Source organism: Salvelinus sp. IW2-2015, linkage group LG32 (assembly GCF_002910315.2).
Source record: "Salvelinus sp. IW2-2015 linkage group LG32, ASM291031v2, whole genome shotgun sequence".
Lineage (NCBI taxonomy): Eukaryota > Metazoa > Chordata > Actinopteri > Salmoniformes > Salmonidae > Salvelinus > Salvelinus sp. IW2-2015.
The window spans coordinates 31573893-31593876 of NC_036871.1; the positions used below are offsets into that span (position 1 = coordinate 31573893).

Sequence of the window (19984 nt, forward strand, 5' to 3'; positions counted from 1 at the left end):
GGACTACAGGGGGACGTAAGGAACACCATGCAGAGCGCAAGGTGACCAGCTACAACCGTGGCATATCAGTTGCGATGGCGGTTGTTCTGCTCTTGGTGCACTGGTATTGAGGTTGTGCCCGAGTCATGCAGGGTGCAYTATGTCCTCCAATACCTGCAGTTTCGCTTGGATGAGGGCTTGGCAGCCTCTGCACTGAGAGGGTATTTGGCCGCTATATCTGCCTGCCACGTGGGGTGGATGGACAGGCCAGTGGGGCGCCATCCCTTGGTCTCCAGGTTTATGAAGGGGGTTTGTCGCCTGCGTCCAGCTAGGACCTGCTTAATGGTGAGCTGGGATCTGGATATGGTCTTGGCAGCTTTGGCAAAGCCACCTGCCTCCCAACACCTCTCTATGAAGGTGGTTTTCTTGGTAGCATTACTTCCATGAAGAGGGAGGGTGAGCTCCATGCTTTTTCGGTAAGTTCTGAGTGCTACAGGATGGACCCCGGGGGAGGAGTATATCTCTCCGCCCCAACCCTTCATTCCTCCCGAAGGTTCTGTGAGACAGGCATGTGAACATCCCTTTTATCCCGTCTGCTTACAACCCCCCCCCCACCCCCCGGCAGTGGCTTCTGGGCCTCCCTCCGTCATGTTGTGCCCTGTGCGGGCACTGGCTGCCTATGTGGAGCAGACACGGTCAGTGAGCACAAGACCAGCATTTTGTCTATGGTGAGAGCCCAGCCCCCAGGACTCTATCAAGCAGAGGCTCTCACTGGATCATGGACACGATTATGACAGCATACCGCTTGGCTGGAAGGCCAGTGCTGGGATCTGTGGTGGCACATTCAATGAGGTGTGGCTGTGTCCTGGGCTCTATTGAGAGGAGTGCCCCTCACTGATATCTGTGCTACGGCCAGCTGGGCTTCCTCTTGCACCTTTTGCTAGGTACTATCGGGTAATGTGGCACCTCCCTCTGCAGTTATTTCAGCGGTACTGGGCGTTGCCTCCCCTTCCGGGGTCTGTGCCGGGAATCTGTAAATCCTCACCTCGGATGTATCCCTCCGCCACGGAGTGATACCAATTTCTTGGGAGTGATCCATATAGCTCACAACCATTCGGTTTTGCTCTAGGACACACACATACGTCTCCTGAATGGAAGTACATGGAGATAGTTTAGTGCRTAAAATAAGGGGATAAATACATGTTAAAAGTTCCCTGATCTTTGACATCTCTGAGATATAGGACAGGCACTTTAGAAAATCTAAAGGAAGTTTGTTCTGAAGGAAATTTAGAACAAACTTCAGTGTTCAAAAGCAAACTGCTAGATGGTTTGTCAAAATGTTACAATGACAATTATTCCTACATGAGTAGAGTTAATGATTAAACCTGTACTCCTCTGGGAAAAAATAACACTTCATTTATCTCAGATCAAGGACAACTTTTATTTGCACCAACTTGGCCCTTTCATGCTGTACTTGCAACATTTGCAGGACATGACTTTGATCCAGAGCTGTCAAATCTTTGGGGTGTCAATTTTGAAAACTATGATTTAAAACAAGCTAGAATGATACTGTGGAATTAAAGAATGGTGCACACATCAATTTTATTTAACGAGTTACACAAAGCAGTGATTTACATTTGATGGTGTATACAAGTCAGAAAGAGACCAACAGAGATGGCTAGTAGAGTTCTAATAAAACCACAATTCTCAATCGTTGGAGCAGAGATGACATGGCACTCACAAATACAGCATTACAGGGAAGGTAAAGCAGACAGTCTGAAAAATGTAAATGCTTAATATCAAGAATTCTCTCACCAATAAATCACGTCATCCTATCAAGCATTCTCTCGCATCAATCATGTTTTGTTCTCTCCAACCCTAGTGAGAAAAACTATATATAGAATAAAGTGTGGATGTGTTTCTCTGAACGGATCAATGCCGTTCTTCCCTGGTCCTCTTCGTGTCCTCTAACGGAACTGCAGGGGGCTGACACGCAGACCAATCACATCTTTTCCGATCTCCGTCACCTTGGAAATAAGGTTAAAGGGTCAAAGATATCACTGGGAAGGCGATGTCTAAACTCTGTTTTAAGACTGACAAAGCAATTAATACAACATTTACATAAAAGCAGGACACTTCTGGCCTCCCGGGTGGCGCAGTGGTCGGCCCCCCCTACAACAGTGGTCTGCCCCCCCGCTGCGCCACCAGAGTCTCTGTCGCAGCCGGCCGCGACCGGGAGGTCCGTGGGGCGACGCACAATTGGCATAGCGTCGTCCGGGTTAGGGAGGGTTTGGCCGGTAGGGATATCCTTGTCTCATCGCGCTCCAGCGACTCCTGTGGCGGGCCGGGCGCAGTGCGCGCTAACCAAGGGGGCCAGGTACACGGTGTTTCCTCCGACACATTGGTGCGGCTGGCTTCCGGGTTGGAGGCGCGCTGTGTTAAGAAGCAGTGCGGCTTGGTTGGGTTGTGCTTCGGAGGACGCATGGCTTTCGACCTTCGTCTCTCCCGAGCCCGTACGGGAGTTGTAGCGATGAGACAAGATAGTAATTACTAGCGATTGGATACCACGAAAATTGGGGAGAAAATGGGATAAAATGTATTTAAAAAGGCAAAAAATTAAAATTTTAAAAAAGCAGGACACTTCTAAATAGAAGGGGCTTTGTGTACATAACACAGTACAGCAGTTCTCTTGACTGACCTGTGTGACCCTGCAGACCTGGCCTTTGTAGGGGGGGCAGTAGCAGGCCCCAGACAGAGGGCACTTCTCCACGGGGCGTCCACGGTATAGGGGCGTGTAGGAGGCAGCGCACAGGTCAAATGGATTGTGGGGGTCGTAGTTCAGCTGGTGAGCATCTGTCAGCGTCTTCTCGCATGCTGCCAAGATCTTGCGTGTCTAAAAGACAGCGATAGAGATGGTAAAAGTGACAATATGGAAATAATTACATTTACATACAGACAAACAGTTAGATTGTTACCTGCTGTGCCACCTCTGGTTTGGGCCCTAGTTCAAGCAAGCGACGGGCAAAACTGGCAGCTGTCTTGAAGTTCTTCAGTTTGAAGAACAGATTTAGTGCCGTACGTAAGACCAGGACCATGTGGACTGGCTGGAGACTGCAGTGGGTGAAGTAAGCTGCCATCTGAAAATATCAAACAATCAAATACAATAATTAAACGACTACTGGGTAGTAAACTCTTATGATTAGGGACTTAACGGTTGAGATGGGAAGTAGAGAAACAATGACAATACCTCACACAGCCTCTTCTGCTGGTCCAATGTGTCTTTAGGCAACTTCTTCCTTTCTGTTTCCATGGTGAGGCCAACAATGTATTCTCTGCAGATTGTGATCAGCTGCTGAGCCTAAGAGAGACAGTAACCTCAAATCAGGTAACCACCACCAACTACCATCCGGCCCACACTTGATTAACCGCAGTAAATAACATTGACCACAATGAAATCATTTCACTCTAAAACAAGTCTGCATACCTCTGCGATCTCCTGCTTGTTGTCGACCACCAGCAGTGGCACAGACAGCAGGATGGCGCGGAAGCGTTCAACAGCCTCCTCGAAGCGGCCGGCAGTGGTGAGCTGGTAGCACTGCTGCAGGCGGGCGATGAGGTCAGAAAGACGAAGCCCCACAGCAGGCAGCCCTTGCTTGGTCCCACAGTCCTTCCAGTTCCTCTGGGGGTTGCCACGCAGGCAGGGTAGAGAAGGCAGGCCCAGGTAGCAGGTCCGCCCGCGGGACAGAGTCTGCATGAACAGCTGCTTATAGGGCCCAAACTGCACCACCCCAACCTGGTCATGGAGCAACTGAAAAGTAGAGGAAGAGAGAGACTTGAGTACAAAGCATAAACCTGTATAAAGTGTGTGTGTGTGTGTGTGTGTGTGTGTGTAAGCTTACCCTCATGGCGGTCTCAAATGAGCCAGCCAGGACGTGGTCCACAGGGAGCTGAGAGTTGTTGCACCACAGCTGGGTGGGGCTCATGCCCTTAGTGGGCGGGACAAAGAAACCATCTTCAGCCCCTCCTCCAGCACCAGCTGACAACTCCTAGTGTTAGAGAAAATAAACGTTCTCAAACTGACATGTCATCATTCCTGCTATGATTTGCATTCCTTAAGCCAAATTGTCAAGACAGAACTGATGTCAAAGAAGAGAGAATCATCTCACCAGCTCTGGAGGAAGGTCCAGATCTTCCTCCACCTCCCAACCTCCTCCTTCCTCCTTCGCTGCACCTCCTTCCTCTCCTAATCCATCCTGGGCATCCATGAAGCCATCTGATGGAAACAGAAGAGAAATGAGATGAACATAGAAGACATGGAGTAATAGGCAGGGTCCATCAGATGTCTCTACTTTCTGACTGACTCACCCTCATCCAGCTGAAGTTCTGCATCCTCTCCCCAGCCCTCTCCTCCTGGGGCATCAACATCCATGTCGGCAGCCATCTGACCAGCCTTCCCTGAATCACACACACAACAAAACAAAAAAACACATTTAACATCTCTACGCAACAAATACTCTGACCACTTCCCACTCCAACGTAAACGTAAAAACATTTCCAACTCAATACACGCCATGCTGACATGGCACATTACATCACCTAAATTACATCACCATTACATCTAAACATTACAACATTACATCTAAACCCAAATGATGGCATGGAGTGTCAGGGCTGGGGACTCACCTTTGGCTGCAATGGCTCCCTCAAAGAAGCCCTTGGACACAGTAAGCAGGGGCCAGTTGGTATCCAGGGGGTTAATAGGAGGTGGTGGCTGCAGCAGCTGGGCATTGAGGTCCACCTCAGGGACAGTCTCCTTCTCCAGGTCAAATGTCTCTTTCAGGGCTTCTGCCTCTTCGTCCATCCCGTGGGTAGCAGCAGTCAGATATGCCAGTGACTCTACATATGGAAGACAGCCACAAAGAGATCAGAGTTACAGACAAGCAGTTTAGACCAAAAGCACCAGAAACAAGAGTCGTGTGTCAGAAATGTCAAGGGAGTGGGAGAGAGATTGAGGTGTGTGTGAATTAAGGGGGACTCACTCTGGCCACAGTTCTTCAGGATACGAACTCTCTCGCTGACGTCCCCCAGATACAGAGCACCCTGGTAGTGTCCACTCATGTCCTTCCTGATCTCAGCTGCAACACCACACAGACGTCAGTCATGCAACTCGGACAAACACACGTCAGTCAAACAAAAGACAAAAACAACAAAATAATCTCTTACCGATCTTCATCATCTTGCGGAGCTTGGCCAGGTTACCAGTGATGAGGTAGAGGAAGGTGAGCTTGTCGAAATTCTTGGTCCTCTGGTAGCACATCTCCACAACCTGGTGGTGACCCTGCAGCAGCGCAGCCTCGCCCAGCCGCTCCCAGCAGCCCCTCTCATCCAGAGCCTTGGCAGCCTCCAACGCCACCTACAGACACAAAGGAAAAATTACATCACACAGTGTTTCACACAGATGATCTCAAGAAATTCCCAATGAAACCTGGGGTCTCAAACTCACTTCAATGTTGCCACACTCCAGAGCCAGACTGAAGCGGGTCTTCTCATCCTTGACAAAGTGCAGGGCTACCTCAGGGTAACCCTTCTTCTGCAGGTAGGAGATGATGGACTGGCCAACCAGCTTGGCGTTACGCACCATGTGCAGAACCTGGAGGAGACAAAGGTCAGGGGTCACAAAGTCAGTTTAAAAGAAAAAGAGATTACCATGTTAACTCTAAGAGATTGATGCAATTCAGTGCTACTTTCTCACCTCTTCATATTTGCGGTTGACCAGGGCCAGTTTGAAACGGTACTCCGTGGGGTCGATGGTCAGCACACGGGGCCTGCACTCACGGTCAAGACAGTAGACACTGTTGCCTCTGACCCGGGTCACGTAGATGGGCAGGTCCAGAGTACGAATGATACCATGATCACTACAGAGAGTAGAGTGTGATTAGAAAAGTTGGATACTCCTCTCGTCTCTCAAACGCATCACTGAATGAGTAAACAGCTTTCATAATCCAGTATGTTCAAAGGACTAGGAAGGGAATGAATCAATATACTGTACTTCGAATATACTCTGAATAAAGTGTGCGTTAGTGGCGTCTTGTGCATTACCCTGCGGTGAGGGCGTATTTGATGTGGTTAGATGTGGTGTAAATGAAGACGCCACTCTCGTCCCAGGCTCCACTCTTCACACGGATGTTCTCATGGATGTTGCACAGACTCTCCAGCTTCCTGTTGCAGATCATAATGGCTGCAGAGGAAAGTAGAGATTTATCAACAGATTTAATAGCAGGTAAATCTGGGGTACTAGAGCGAGGGAACAGCTAAAATGGGTGTAAATCTTGGATATATTGTTGACAACAGCTATAGAGAGTGAATCGTGATAAGTTTATAAACAGCAAGAGGGCCCAAAACCTTGGCAGCCAAGTTGTAGAGAAAGTAGAGGACAAATAAGAGTGTAATCCTGATATAGATCTGAGTGTGTTTAGAGTGTGTACAGTACGTACCGTGTTTAGCCAGCAGGGCCACGTGGCTGGTGTCAGCACTCCACACCACATACTTGACCTTGGCGATCTTCACGGTGGCCAGCGAGCGTTTCTGCTGCACGTCAAAGAGGGTGACCCCATCTGCGTCGCGCAGCAGCAGGGAGCCTGTCCCGGCGTAAAAGATCTCCTCACAGCTGGGCACCTGCACCTTCTTCACAATCTCATTTTTCAGGTTCTTGATCAGTAGCTGGAGGGAGAGCAGGGTTTACCATCATTATTATAGTCATCCTCTGACCACTCAAATGTACCATACCCATATTTAGAATAACTACAGCCATTGGCCTAGAAATTACAAATACAATTTAATAATGTGCACACACACTTACAGAATGCATGCGGTCCAGAACAGCAAACCTGTTCCTTGCGACCCAGACTGCGGTCAGACCAGAGGACCTCTTCCCCTCAGGAGCTGCAGGAGGGGGAGAAAGAATGAACATGGGTTTAGTGGGTTTTCATAATCTAAAAAACAGAATATGAAACTGGAATTACATTAACACTTCACAGATGCTGTCTCGCTATACGAGAGAATAAGGGTGCAGCTTTACCATCTGGGTTCTGAGAGTCGCTCTCTTTGGGAATGGCATACAGGTCATAGGTGCTGTTCTCCAGGTTGGTTGCCCTCTGCAAGAGACACGGCATTACATTTTCAACAACTAAAGAAACCGTGTCTAAATTGAGTGTGTGTGCGTGTACAGTCAAAAGTTGAGAATGACAAATATTAATTTCCACAAAGTTTGCTGCTTCAGTGTCTTTAGATATTTTTGTCAGATGTTACTATGGAATACTGAAGTATAATTACAAGCATTTCATAAGTGTCAAAGGCTTTTATTGACAATTACATGAAGGTGATGCAAAGAGTCAATATTTGCAGTGTTGACCCTTCTTTTTCCAAGACCTCTGCAATCCGCCCTGGCATGCTGTCAATTAACTTCTGGGCGACATCCTGACTGATGGCAGCCCATTCTTGTATAATCAATGCTTGGAGTTTGTTCACAAGTTCTCAATGGGATTAAGGTCTGGGGGATTTCCTGGCCATGGACCCAAAATATCGATGTTTTGTTCCCTGAGCCACTTAGTTATCACTTTTGCCTTATGGCAAAGTGCTCCATCATGCTGGAAAAGGCATTGTTCGTCACCAAACTGTTCCTGGATGGTTGGGAGAAGTTGCTCTCGGAGGATGTGTTGGTACCATTCTTTATTCATGGCTGTGTTCTTAGGCAAAATTGTGAGTGAGCCCACTCCCTTGGCTGAGAAGCAACCCCACACATGACACAGGACTGATGGTAGTGCTCACCTTGTCTTCCCCGGACAAGCTTTTTTCCAGATGCCCCAAACAATCGGAAAGGGGATTCATCAGAGAAAATGACTTTACCCCTGTCCTCAGCAGTCCAATCCCTGTACCTTTTGCAGAATATCAGTCTGTCCCTGATGTTTTTCCTGGAGAGAAGTGGCTTCTTTGCTGCCCTTCTTGACACCAGGCCATCCTCCAAAAGTCTTCGCCTCATTGTGCGTGCAGATGCACTAACACCTGCCTGCTGCCATTCCTGAGCAAGCTCTGTACTGGTGGTGCCCCGATCCCGCAGCTGAATCAACTTTAGGAGACGGTCCTGGCGCATCTTGGGCGCACTGAGGTCTTCTTCACAACAATTGAACTGCTCTCCTTGATGTTCTTGATGATCCGATAAATGGTTGATTTAGGTGCAATCTTACTGSCAGCAATATCCTTGCCTGTGAAGCCCTTTTTGTGCAAAGCAATGATGACGGCACGTGTTTCCTTGCAGGTAACCATGTTTGACAGAGGAAGAACAATGATTCCAAGCACCACCCTCCTTTTGAAGCTTCCAGTCTGTTATTCGAACTCAATCAGCATGACAGAGTGATCTCCAGCCTTGTCAACACTCACACCTGGGTTAAGAGAGAATCACTGACATGATGTCAGCTGGTCCTTTTATGGCAGGGCTGAAATGCAGTGGAAATGTTTTTTGGGGATTCAGTTAATTTGCATGGCAAAGGGGGACTTTGCAATTAATTGCAATTTATCTGATCACTCTTCATAACATTCTGGAGTATATGCAAATTGCCATCATACAAACTGAGGCAGCAGACTTTGTGAAAATGAATGTGTCATTCTCAAAACTTTTGGCCATGACTGTACTGTATAACCTATTATGTATATGCACTTATTTTTAAGAGCGAGACTCACAGTGCAGAGCAGGACAGCATTCTCTGCGGGGTTGTAAGACATGCTGAACACTGGGAACTTTGACCCACTAGTAGAAAAACAGAACGTGGTTAGATTCCACATAATGACAAAACCAGCTGACCTCTCGCATTATATTACAAAATGGCAAGCAGTCACTCATTCTTCAGAACTCAGTTTCAGGACAATAAAGACTTTGCAGTATTATATGAGCATGCATACGCACACACACCTGCGCAGCTGCATGACAGCGGTGTCCTTGCTGCTGTTAAAGTCGAGCTGGCGCAGGAAGCGGTCCTTGACATAGTAGAGCATGTTGCCGTACACAGCATAGGCCGGACGCTCACGCTCCAGCTTAAACACCAGCATACCACTGTCATGACCTGGAGGACAAACAGCCTGGTTACACACTCCACTTCTAATTAACAAATGCCTCCAACACACGGTCACTGAAAGACAGTGAAATGAAGTGCAGCAATATTCAGTATGTTTGTCTATCTGCATATGAGGTGGGTCAAGATTCAAGACTATCAGCTCCAACTGCCTTACAATGTAATCTACTTTGAGCACATTAAAAAGACCCATAATGTTATCATTATGTGTAAGTCACTTACCAGCAGCAAATAGATTGAGGTTGGGGTGAGCCCCCAGCACCCAGAAGCGGTCGTGGTCCCTGCGGAAGGTCTGGACACCGGTCCTTTTGGACATGTCCCACACACGGATACTCTTGTCCTCAGAGTTGGACAGGATGAGCTCCTGGCGGGGGTGGAAGACAGCACAGGACACGTTGTTGTAGTGGCCCCTGCAGGTGTCCAGTTCCCACGCCTTGGACTCTGGGGAAGGGGAGAAAGTAAGACAATCAAGTTAGAAAATTGCTAGGATCTTTAAAAAAAATCAGCAACCAAGCATGTTCTTTAAATAGCACTGTACCTTTATTTTTAAAAATTATCTACAGTTTATAAACACGTACATAGTGAAGACAATTCATTATCTGGGCTGTTCCACGAAATGAGTCCCTTTTGGATAGTGTAAAAAATAAATAACCCTACCCTTCTGTCATAAAGAGCACATGTTCAACTTAATAAAAAACATGTCTTCCCATCTCAAGAGGTTAAATAATAAAAATGACAATAGCAAGTGCCTATTAAGTGCTAAATAAAGTAGCAGGGTGAATGGACGCTTCTTGTGTGCAACAGTGAGTGACAATTCAATGAAAGCGTCACAAAAAAATATGAAATTGTTAAAACATTTCTAGCCCATCTATGGGTAACAGGGTTGACGTGTTATGCTCGACCCACTCAAGTTTTCCACCACAAAACAGAAAATGGCCAAAGAGTAGAATCAGCTCACCTGATCTTACAGTATGATTTGACTATTAGATGTTCAATGTTTCTTTTTATTGTTAAAAAAGGAATAGTTTCACCTTATTAAAACAAGAGTTCAGATTATGTAACAGGGTTGACCTTAAAAAGACAACCTGTACCTCGTTTGACCTTAAAATGAATCACATGAAATAAATAATGTTCAGAAATGACTGTCAAAGCAACAAAATAACTCTGGCTTTACAGTAGCTAGGTTTCCATCCAATTAGCGACAGTTTCATGCGAATATTCTAGAATCCGCATAAAGAAATGTTGTAGTGTTTTCACCAAACTGACTTGTAAAAATAGGTGCGTGATGAAGAGGTGCACACAAAACATATTTTTTCCGCTTAAGTTTTCATGTACCAAATAAAATTCTAAAGTTCAATGTTTCCATCGCATTTTCAACTGTTGCGTTAAATAGCAAATATGACTACTCTAGTCTTCGCACGTGCGCACTAGCCAACAGCTCGCAGATACGGTGCTGGTAGGCTAGTCAACATGAGATTATTATGGATAAGCGAGAATATTTGTCAAACATCAATCTCCATGTCACCAGAATAAGACCCTATATATTTTTTGGAAAGGAGCATCAACATTACTGTGCACTTTCACCATTACTTATTTAATTTGAAGCCTAATAAACTGAATGGTTTCCCGAGTCGTAGTGGGAATACCACACACACCTTATTATCGTGACTCCAAGTTTACTTAGGTATAATGATTATTATCCATGTTTCCACCGCCATTTCTCGCATAATTCATTTTACAGACACAAAAAGATCCCACCAGGGCAAACGAACAAATTCTATCAGCATTAATAAAAAATMTACAGAAACTTCCTTTTTCCATCGCAGCTGACGTGATTTGTTTCTTTATACTGTACGACTTAACTCACATAAAAACTGTGGATGGATACGGTGTTAATGATGGTGAAAAAATGTTGGGGTTAAAACTTTAGGGCTAGGGGGCAGTATTTGAAAATTCGGATGAATGACGTGCCCAAAGTAAACTGCCTGTTACTCAGGCCCAGAAGCTCGGATATGCATATAATTGGTAGCATTGGATAGAAAACACTCTGAKGTTTCTAAAACTGTTAAAATAATGTCTGAGTATAACAGAACTAATATGGCAGGTGAAAACCCAAGGAAAATCCATCCAGATTTTGTTGTTGTTGAGGTCACAGGCCATTTCAATGCTTGTCTATGGGGATATACAAATAAATATCTCCCAGATTGCAGTTCCTATGGCTTCCACTAGATGGCAGTCTCTAGAAAGGGTTTCAGGCTTGTTTTCTGAAAAATGAGCAAGTAGTTGTAGTTTTTCAAGGTGTCTCTCATTCGGACTCTAGTCTTGTGGCGCGCGTGAATGAGGGCGCGCACTTCGTTATTTATCTCCGGTATTGAACATACTACATTCCGTCTTAAATTTTATAATTTATTTACATATTAGGGTACCTGAGGCTTGATTAGAAACATTGTTTGACTTGTTTGGATGAAGTTTACCGGTAACTTTTGGGATTCCTTTGTCTGCATGTTGAACGAGTGGAACGGTGGATTACTGAATCAAACGCGCCAACTAAACAGACTTTTTGGGGATATAAAGAAGGACTTTATCAAACAAAATGACCATTTGTTGTGTAGCTGGGACCCTTGGGATTGCAAACAGAGGAAGATCTTCAAAGGTAAGTGATTTATTTTATCACCATTTCTGATTTTTGTGACGCCTCCGCTGGTTTGAAAAATGTTTTTAATGCTGGTGTATGCGGGGAGCTGTCCTCAGATAATCACATGGTATGCTTTCGCCGTAAAGCCTTTTTGAAATCTGACAACGCGGTTGGATTAACAAGAAGTTAAGCTTTTAAACGATGTAAGACACTTGTATTTTCATGAACGTTTAATATTACGATTTTTGTATTTTGAATTTCGCGCTCCGCAATTTCACCGGATATTGTCGAGGTGGGATMCTAGCCCAAAGAGGTTTAATTAAGTGGTTAAAATGTTCCTATGTCATAGAGGGTGCACAGAGGGACATGTCGAAATACAGAATTTTGGCAGTTTAGCGAGTCTTTATTCATATAAAAAAAATTATGAATGTATTGAATTGCAAGATTTATTGAATTTTCCATGTGGTCAATAATAAAGAGCACTACATTTAATATATCAGGCTTTTAAAATTCAATATTGGTGCACAATTCCTACCTGAAATATCAAAGGGACTAATTTCATGGAATGACCCATTCTACTTACCGTTCATCCTCCAGATCTTGACCTGTCGGTCGTCAGCCCCTGAGACGATGAGAGGCATGGTGGGATGGAAGGCGGCCCAGTTGACCCCACGATCGTGACCCTGCAGGGAGAGAGGGAAACTCACATGGCTCACAACTGGCCATCATGTGGCCCAGACTTTTTCTTAGTAAGCACAAACTCCTGGGCCTACCAATAACATTACTATTCATTTCACTGATCTGCGCAGTGCTCACAACACTCTCCTTATACAGATCTTTGCCTATAGCAGTTCTGAAGCACAACTAAAGTACCATCAATAGACATCAATGTCTTACAGAGACTCAAAACAGACTCTTACCTCGAGTACGTGTTTGACAACGGCATCGGATGCTCCGAACAGATCGACACCAGAGATGCCTCGCACATCAGTTTCCACGGCACCGGGAGAGAGGTTCTTCTTCCTCAGACCTGGAACCAACATGCATAGCACCACGCACAAGGGGAATCCATATATGTGTTACACAGGGGCACCCAGATACAGGTCAGGGAGAAAGAACATGATACATTAATACACTCTAAAATAGATACCATCAACAAGAGGCAAAGATAGAGATCTCTGATCATACTAACACACAAACGTAGCTGTTGAATTACCGAAAACACACACGCTGAAGAGCAAGGACACAACCAGTGTTCTCGGTGTGGTCCTAACTCAAGTACAGGAGGAACACTATCACCATATTCAGCACATCAAACAGTCATTGAGTTGATTGTAACACACAAAGAGCATCACAGTTCTCCTGTCATTGGATTATAGTTAATCTAGGGCTGACCCAAATTATTCGACTGGTCGATAGGCTGTTGGTTGACCATTAAAAAAAAAAAAGTTGAGCAGTAGACTAATCTATCGCGAATAAGCCATTGCGGAGCCACGTACATTTTTTCATAACTTCGTAGTGTGAATTGTTTGCTACGGTCTGTCAATTCCCCCATTAATACAGTACCAGTCAAAAGTTTGGACACATACTCATTCAAAGGTTTATTTAATTTTTACTATATTGTAGAATAATAGCGAAGACATCAAAACTATAAAATAACACATGGAATCATGTAGTAACCAAAAATGTGTTTAACAAAAACAGATATTTTATATTTGAGATTCTTGAAAGTAGCCACCGTTTACCTTGATCACAGCTTTGCACACGCTTGGCATTCTCTCAACCCCCTTCACCTGGAATGCTTTTCCAACAGTCTTGAAGGAGTTCCCACATATGCTGAGCACTTGTTGGCTGCTTTTCCATTCACTCTGGGGTCCAACTCATCCCAAACCATCTCAATAGGGTTGAGGTCGGGTGATTGTGGAGGCCAGGTCATCTGATGCAGCACGACATCACTCCTTGGTCAAATAGCCCATACATAGCCTGGAGGTGTGTTTGGGGTCAATGTCCTGTTGAAAAACAAATGATCATCCCATCTGGCTTGCGCTTAGTGGGACTGAGTATTGCTGCAGAATGCTGTGGTAGCCATGCTGGTTAAGTGTGCCTTGAATTCTAAATAAATCACACACAGCATCGCCAGCAAAGCACCCCCACACCTCCTCCTCCATGCTTCAAGGTGGGAACCACACATGCAGAGAGCATCCGTTCACCTACTCTGCGTCTCACAAAGACACGGCGGTTGGAACCAAAAATCTCAAATTTGGCTTCATCAGACCAAAGGACAGATTTCCACCAGTCTAATGTCCATTGCTCGTGTATCTTGGCCCAAGCAAGTCTCTTATRATTGGTGTCCTTTATGAGTGGTTTCTTTGTAGCAATTCAACCATGAAGACCTGATTCCGCAGTCTCTTCTGAACAGTTGATGTTGAACTGTGTCGCGTTACTTGAACTCTGTGAAGCATTTATTTGGGCTACAATTTCCGAGGCTGGTAACTCTAATGAACTTGTTCTCTGAGGCAGAGTTACCTCTGGGTCTTCCTTCCCTGTGGCAGTCCTCATGAGAGCCAGTTTCATCATAGTGCTTGATGGTTTTTGCGACTGCATTTGAAGAAACTTTCAAAGTTCTTGACATTATCTGGATTGACTGACCTTCATGCCTTAAAAGTAATGATGGACTGTTGTTTCTCTTCACTTATTTGAGCTGTTCTTGACATAATATGGACTTTGCCTTTTATTGCCCCCAGCACAAGGTGCACCTGTGTAATGATCATGCTGTTTAATCAGCTTCTTGATATGCCACACCTGTCACGTGGATGGATTATCTTGGTAAAGGAGAAATGTTCACAAACAGGGATGTAAACAAATTTGTCCACAAAATGAGAGAAATTAGCTTTTTGTGCATATGCAACATTTCTGGGATCTTTTATTTCAGCTCATGAAACCAACACTTTAAAAGTTGCGTTTACATGTTTTGTTTTCAGTGTAAAATTTACCCATTTGGGGATCTGATAGTATTTCTGATTGGCTTAATGCACCACCACTAATGAGCTGTGGAGCTTTGAGAATGACAATAATTCCTCAATGTATTTGATCCCCCCCAGCTCTCTCCCTTTTGATAACCACTCAGCGTGAAAGGGAAAAATGTCATGCTCTGATCCAGTAGAAACGTCATAAAATTGCCTACCTGATTTCTTCTCATCCCTTGCACAAATAGCCTACAACTGGCCCAGAATATGATATACAATGTTGCAAGGAGTTTCAGGCTGGGCCCAAGTTATGTTGATATGTTTCAAGTTCATTGCAGACAGGCCACGCTAGCCACTGTGATTTATAGGATATTTATTTTTATCCGGATATTTTCATCATGAAATGTTTGCTGGCTTTATTGGCTATTTTTCATAGTTGGCACTAGAAGTTATTTTTATGTTTGTCATTTAGATTTGGATAGCATTTTGACTAACCACCTGACAAAGACAAATGTGCATATGAAAACCATAACTGGCACACCGGTAGAAATGGTAAGAGAAATTGGCAATCTACACGAAAAAGTTTGCAGACTCCTCGTGTAGCCTATTACCAGCAACTTCAGGAGTGTAACAGCAGAATCTGCGAAAGCCAGTATGAGCGGGAGGATGGTCGAGTCAATTGTGTCTTATTTCAGCGAACAGTGAGCTTTACGCATCAGACAAGCTCAATGCATATTTAGTTGGTTTATTAAAACACATACGGTGTCGATATATGGAAAAACATATTTAAAAATACCACAATTGGTCAAAAGAACAGACAACTTTCTGTCGACCAAGACTTTTTCCCCCAGTCGGGGACAGCCCTAAATTAATCAAATCACAAAAGAGATGACACCCAGGACGAGTCAGAACACACACTTAATCTAGAGAGAACAGTCTGCGTCAGTGTCTCCAGCCCAGAGAAATCACGTGGTGAACAGATAACCCAACAGGATCAAGAAGAGGATTCATGAAGGAGAACTGCACTAGGAACCCATGTGCAGGTGTGGATGTTTCCTGGGGGAGCATGGGGACAGGTGACAAGCGGAAGTGGGAAGAGGTGGATTTGACCGATGGGCTGGTGGAGGTGGTGGTTGGGGTTGTGAAGAGGTGCTCTGATGGGGCATTGAATGCCAGGAGGGTGAGTAGTATTTGAGTCCATGCTTGGGTTAGATACTGCTACAAACAAAACATTTACTGCTGCTGTGAGGTTTCTGTCATGCCAAGAGTTCATGCTTCCTGACCAACAAGCTTATCATTTACCAGTCAAAGTAATCTAAAGCAGGGATGTTATGGCTACTTACAGTATTAATGACTGTGCCATGGAGACATTGTGCGCTGCACAGATTGAGCATTATATCGTGCAGGTTTATTACTTATTATAAACTGGGTGGTTCGATCCCTGAATGCTGATTGATACAGTATACCACGGCTGTCAGCCAGACCGTATACCACAGATATGACAAGACATTTATTTTTACTGCACTAATTACATTGATAACCAGTTTATAATAGTATTAAGGCACCTCTGGGGTTCGTGGTATATGGCCAATATACCACAGCTAAGAGCTGTATTCAGGCACTCTGCGTTGCGCATAAGAACCCTTTACTGTGGTATATTGGTTGTATACCACACCCCCTAGGGCCTTATTGCTTAATTAGTACGTTTGTGAGGTATGTGTTCTTCTCATCAATGAGAGCAGTTAGTAGTGAGTGGTAGCACAGAGCTGATGGCTAATACAGTTTAATTGGGGTATTTGAGCGGTGCAATTGTGATGGCCAACAGCTTGGCAACAGGATTATGTATAGTGTGTGTGTTGAGAATGAGGTAGGACACTTAGAGACCTAAAATGGGTCAGTGAATGAGAAGAGTGAAAGAATGACAGAAAGACAGGTAAGAAACACCAAAGAAAAGTAGATATTAAAACATGCAGAAGCACAGAAACACCTCTCCCATATTCTCGCTCTCCATATTTCTCACGTCATCTAGTGTTACCTTTCTTACCTCATTTTAACCCCCTCTACAAATCTTCAGTGAAAGGTCTTAGGTTCTTTTCATAACTAGGCTCTCTTCATCAGTTGTCCCTATTCTAAAACTATCCTTTTCACTCTATTCAACTGTCTCTCAACCAAGGAGAGGTGTTTCTGCAAAAAGCCCAGATTAATTCTCTACAAGGAGGAGAGGAAGGGGGGGTTAAGGATGTATCTCCGCCTTCCACTCCATACCACCCAGCCCCATCCCCAAACCTCACTGCCCACCCTCAACCCTGAGTCCCATCCCCACGCCCTCACCGGAGATATCCCACACGCGCACGGTCTGGTCCAGGCTGGCCGACACCACTAGGTCCTCAGAGGGGTGGAACTGAGCACACATCACATAGTGATTATGCCCTGTCAGTACACTGCAGGACAGAAACACAGAAATTACATCAGAATTTACCATTAGAAAAACAATAGACAAGTGTTTCAGTGAGGTGCCAACACTTGGCTCAGGCACCGACTTACCAGACACAGGTCCTGGACTGCCAGTTCCAGATACGGATGGTCTGGTCATCTGAGGCACTCAAAATCCATGGATACTCCTGGAGAAAGGAAAGGAATGAGGTTCAGGATGCATTATTAGGCCTATATGGAATTCTATGCAAGAACATGAAACTATGGGATAAACATGACATTTAAAGGTTGGGTCTTCATGTAAGTGACAACAGAATAGATGTAGGCTAGCCATTTTGAGAGTGAAAAAATAAGAAGGACTCACATGATGGAAGAAGGTGGTTCGGATGTAGTCCAGGTGTCCAAGAAGAGTGAAGAGGCAACGCCGCAGCTTGTAGTTCCACACCTGGTAAAGGGAGATAAATAGTAAATGGTTCAGTGACATCATTATGACAGTTTTCCAGTAAGTTTTAGAATGTATTCTCTGCAATTAAAACATGTACGAAGGAGAATGTGAGGGTGTATGAATGTCTAACCTTGATTTTGTAGTCATCTCCTCCAGACACAAACAGAGGCTGTTGCTTGTGGAAATCAATTCCTCTGACAGGTCCTTCACAATAAAATCACAATCATCATTGTCAATAATCAAAGTCAATTACATTTTCATGTTAAGAAATGTGAAAAACACATTTTTACCATCATGCTCATCGAACTTGTCAATCAGTGTGCACATCCGATAGTCCCACAACTGGATGACTCCATTGTGAAGACTAGCAAGGATCCAGGGCCGTTTAGGGTGGAAACTCAGCCCTATGGAATAGAAATGGTTTCAGAAAGTTGGCTTACTAACGTTAGTAAGTTAGACACCAATGAATGGCAAAAGTTTCATCAAGTAAAGCATCAATGATACACATGCAGATCACATGAATGAGATTGAAAACTAGCGGAGGTATGAAGTGATTGACTGGCTAGCTAACTTGTTAACTAAACCTTGCTAACATTAGCTGGCTAGCTAGTTAACATTAGCTGAGATAGCATACGTTTCCTTGGTAGCAGCTAACGTAAAGTCATGAATGATATAAAAAAAAAATGTTTGACATGACATTGCTAATCGTATCAATAACTTGGTCTTATCAATTTACCACAAAAAAATTACAACATTTTACATGGGCAACATCGTTAGCTAGCTAACAGGCTGCTAACGTAACGTTACCTTTCACACGGGCCGACTTCGTCTCGAATTTGGTCAACATCACAGGAAAGCAATGATAACTATATATGAATGTGTCAAATTCACTCTGAAAATATAAAACTCTTATTTTTCGCAGACTGGTCTCCCAACTGCTTCTTTAGCCCATTTACTTCTCCCGAGTATTTCCTGACACGTCGACCTGTGTTGGTGCAATGTCTTCCTGCTTGGGAACAATAAAGTTCATATTAATGGTGCTTTCAAGACAACTGGGAACCCGGGAAAAAACGAGGTCAAATCATGACGTCAATGATTTTCAGGTCGGAAAGTCAGAGCTCGAGAAAGATGTCCGAGTTTCTAACATGGAATTCCGAGTTGAATGACCGTTGAAAACATTTTTTTTCCCATTCGGAGGCGGGGCACGACTTCCCAGTTGTCTTGAACACATTGAAAGTCGTGAGTTTTCTGAGTGCCCGTTTTCTAGCTGTTTTGAATGCAGCAATAGCCCTTATGCACATTCCATGATAGAACGTTTTAAACACACTTCCTATCAATTTCCGGTCAGTCTAGTTGTTATCGACGATATAACGTTACTACCATTATGTCGCAGTTTTTTACTAGGTGTCTTCAGGACTTGCCTCAAATTAATATTAATGATGTACATCGAATTGTTATATCAGCCTCCGAGACTCCAGCTAGCAAGAATGAAAAGGGGTTCAAGATGTATGTAGGAAGCTACATAGACAACTATGAAGGTGAGTACCAAGTCAGTGACAGATATAACGTTAGCTAGCTACAATCATTAGCTAGCTAATTTAACTATTAACTGTAGCTAACTAGTTACTTCGTAAAATGATGTAACTTTGACAGAATTTACCTGAGTGTGTGTATTTTCGTTAGCTTGGTTAAGTTATGCTTGCTACCTATATTTGCTAACTAAAAATAATTGCTATTCATGTCTTCTACACAGTATCTAACAAAGATACATTGACAGGGGAGATCACCGTGAGGAAGAGTGATTAGCCGCACAGCATGAGAGTAGGGAAAGGTTATAGATAGCTACTAGGGACCTTGTTAAACATCTCCTGTGATCATGGTCAAAATGCGTTGGAGACAGTGTCAACGTTTAATCTTATCAGTAGATAGATTTTAATGATGGGTCCCAATCCCAATTTAGAAATGCCCACTTAACAGGTTATTTGGTAAAGATCTGTTGATGCAGTGTTTGGTAGTTTTGTTATTGAAACACGATGTATTCCTGTATAGTTAAATGAGCCCCTAGTTAAGAAGACTAGACACTACTATATTTATTGTTATTCATTCTCACTTCAGTCTTTCATCACACTTATCTTCACAGATGGTGTTAAAGCACTCCATACCAGTGATAGTGGTCCAAAGCCACTGCTCCTGTGTTGCAGGAAGTGGTCTGTGTATGCAGACCATGGAGATGAAGAGGGGGCTAGCCATGGAGCCAGTGGCTGTACAGGAGTACTGCACACTGAAGAATGTTAACTTCTTTCCGTGTGGCTTCGTAGTGCACCCAGATGCTCCGTGGTTAGGATCCTCTCCAGATGGAATCATATTTGATCCCAGTGTAAGACCACACTTTGGACTCTTA

At 44.2% G+C, this 19984-nt stretch overlaps 1 protein-coding gene across 1 annotated transcript; it reads right to left on the bottom strand.

Moving 5' to 3' along the window:
• Nucleotides 1–1562: 1562 nt before the first annotated feature.
• On the bottom strand, nucleotides 1563–18606 carry LOC111956620 (coatomer subunit alpha). The gene is made up of 28 exons (XM_023977126.2): nucleotides 18391–18606; nucleotides 17874–17987; nucleotides 17714–17787; nucleotides 17503–17583; nucleotides 17250–17326; nucleotides 17037–17146; nucleotides 12660–12769; nucleotides 12323–12422; nucleotides 9327–9545; nucleotides 8945–9095; nucleotides 8716–8782; nucleotides 7058–7133; nucleotides 6839–6921; nucleotides 6474–6699; nucleotides 6079–6217; nucleotides 5732–5894; nucleotides 5483–5629; nucleotides 5203–5392; nucleotides 5019–5114; nucleotides 4663–4875; nucleotides 4345–4434; nucleotides 4146–4252; nucleotides 3879–4025; nucleotides 3464–3787; nucleotides 3227–3337; nucleotides 2955–3116; nucleotides 2678–2872; nucleotides 1563–2006 (listed from the first exon to the last, which is right to left on the bottom strand). The coding sequence occupies exons 1-28, from the start codon at nucleotides 18428–18430 to the stop codon at nucleotides 1947–1949; spliced, it is 3672 nt and encodes a 1223-aa protein (XP_023832894.1). The 5' UTR covers nucleotides 18431–18606; the 3' UTR covers nucleotides 1563–1946.
• Between the last annotated feature and the right edge of the window lie 1378 nt (nucleotides 18607–19984).